The 1,256-nt window shown below is 32.6% G+C and overlaps 2 protein-coding genes across 2 annotated transcripts in view; both read right to left on the reverse strand.

The window, feature by feature from the left end:
• Window positions 1–422: 422 nt before the first annotated feature.
• LOC123005327 lies at window positions 423–1,026 on the reverse strand. Its single transcript, XM_044399013.1, has 2 exons — window positions 886–1,026; window positions 423–841 (listed from the first exon to the last, which is right to left on the reverse strand). The coding sequence occupies exons 1-2, from the start codon at window positions 941–943 to the stop codon at window positions 471–473; spliced, it is 429 nt and encodes a 142-aa protein (XP_044254948.1). The 5' UTR covers window positions 944–1,026; the 3' UTR covers window positions 423–470.
• Window positions 929–1,256, reverse strand: part of LOC123005326 — a 4,132-nt gene continuing 3,804 nt past the window's right edge. The window contains exon 3 of the mRNA XM_044399012.1: window positions 929–1,149. Coding sequence (XP_044254947.1) covers window positions 992–1,149 — 158 coding nt within the window. The 3' untranslated portion in view covers window positions 929–991. The remainder of the gene's footprint in view (window positions 1,150–1,256) is intronic.

Consider the following 1,256-nt stretch of genomic DNA (forward strand, 5'->3'; position numbering starts at 1 on the left):
GTAAGTATTCATATTTTTCTATACAAGATTTTTTGTTTTTTCAAGAACAAAATTTCTAACGATTTTTTTTTAATTTTGCAAAAAAATGTTTTTTTAATTTTTTTTATACAGAATTTGCTTTTTTAAGAATAAAATTTTTGACTGGCAAAAAAGCTAATTTTTCTGAAAGCAAATCGTTGATTTCATACTTTGTATTTGTAAAAAATGCTAAATTGCACATTTGTGTGCATTTAATGGACAAGAAAATAGATTCCTGATTAAATAGTTCAATAATTCTAAACTTTATTTACTGTAAATTTGGCGAATAGAATAATAATCGCCGCCCTACATCATCGAATATTTAGACCGCAAACCAAGAGAAAGTAACAATTTTTTATTCATTAAATTTAATTTTAATTTCATTAACGGGACCAAACAATGAATAAACCTCATGAACCTACACTTTATTCAGCAATGTTAAATAACCTCGATTAAACAAAAACGAGAGTTACTTGTCGGTTAACTGTAACATCATAACTATCAATTTCAGATCTGACACAAACATCGGCCCTTTTGTACCCACTTCCCCTCAAATCACTTGAAGTATCCCGAACTTGGAGGATAATTCGGTGCCCAAAATGTTGATTTAACTCTGGAATACAAACTTTCGTACCATATGGAAGCTTCAACCCTTCATCCATCGCAAGGGTTACAAATTCGGCCCTATTATCGAGATAATCCTGCAAAGTCGATAAATTTTCACCCTTCTTGTCCAAAAACCCCTCATCGTTGTTAAAATCGGGATAATACGCTGTGAGGGTAACATTCTCGAATTTGGTACCCCTGCACTCCAAATTTATTTCTGGAAACGATTTTACAACCCCTGTAACGCTTCTTGCAACTCACCATTGTCAAAATGACCGTTTGTAACGCCAAATAAAAAAATTAAAACAAGAAACTTCATTTTATTACAAACACACGACGAATACAAAAATTGCAACTTTGCACATTTTTACATACACATGTCGCCATAGCGTCGCCTCGACGAAGGCAAAGGCTCAGCATATTGCTGACTACTTTTCATAATACTTAACCCCATTTTACTTATGGTGTCTTGGTACTCCGAACGCCCCGTCAGCGGTGTGAACCAATCAGAGATCGATTGTGGGGCTAAAACAAATCAATCATAATCATAATCATAATCATAATCATAATCATAATCATAATCATAATCATAATCATAATCATAATCATAATCATAATCATAATCATAATCA

The sequence above is a fragment of the Tribolium madens genome, unplaced genomic scaffold, assembly GCF_015345945.1.
Source record: "Tribolium madens isolate multiple individuals breed KSU strain unplaced genomic scaffold, Tmad_KSU_1.1 Scaffold_20;HRSCAF=117;Tcas5.2_LG4, whole genome shotgun sequence".
In the NCBI taxonomy this organism is placed as follows: Eukaryota; Metazoa; Arthropoda; class Insecta; order Coleoptera; family Tenebrionidae; genus Tribolium; species Tribolium madens.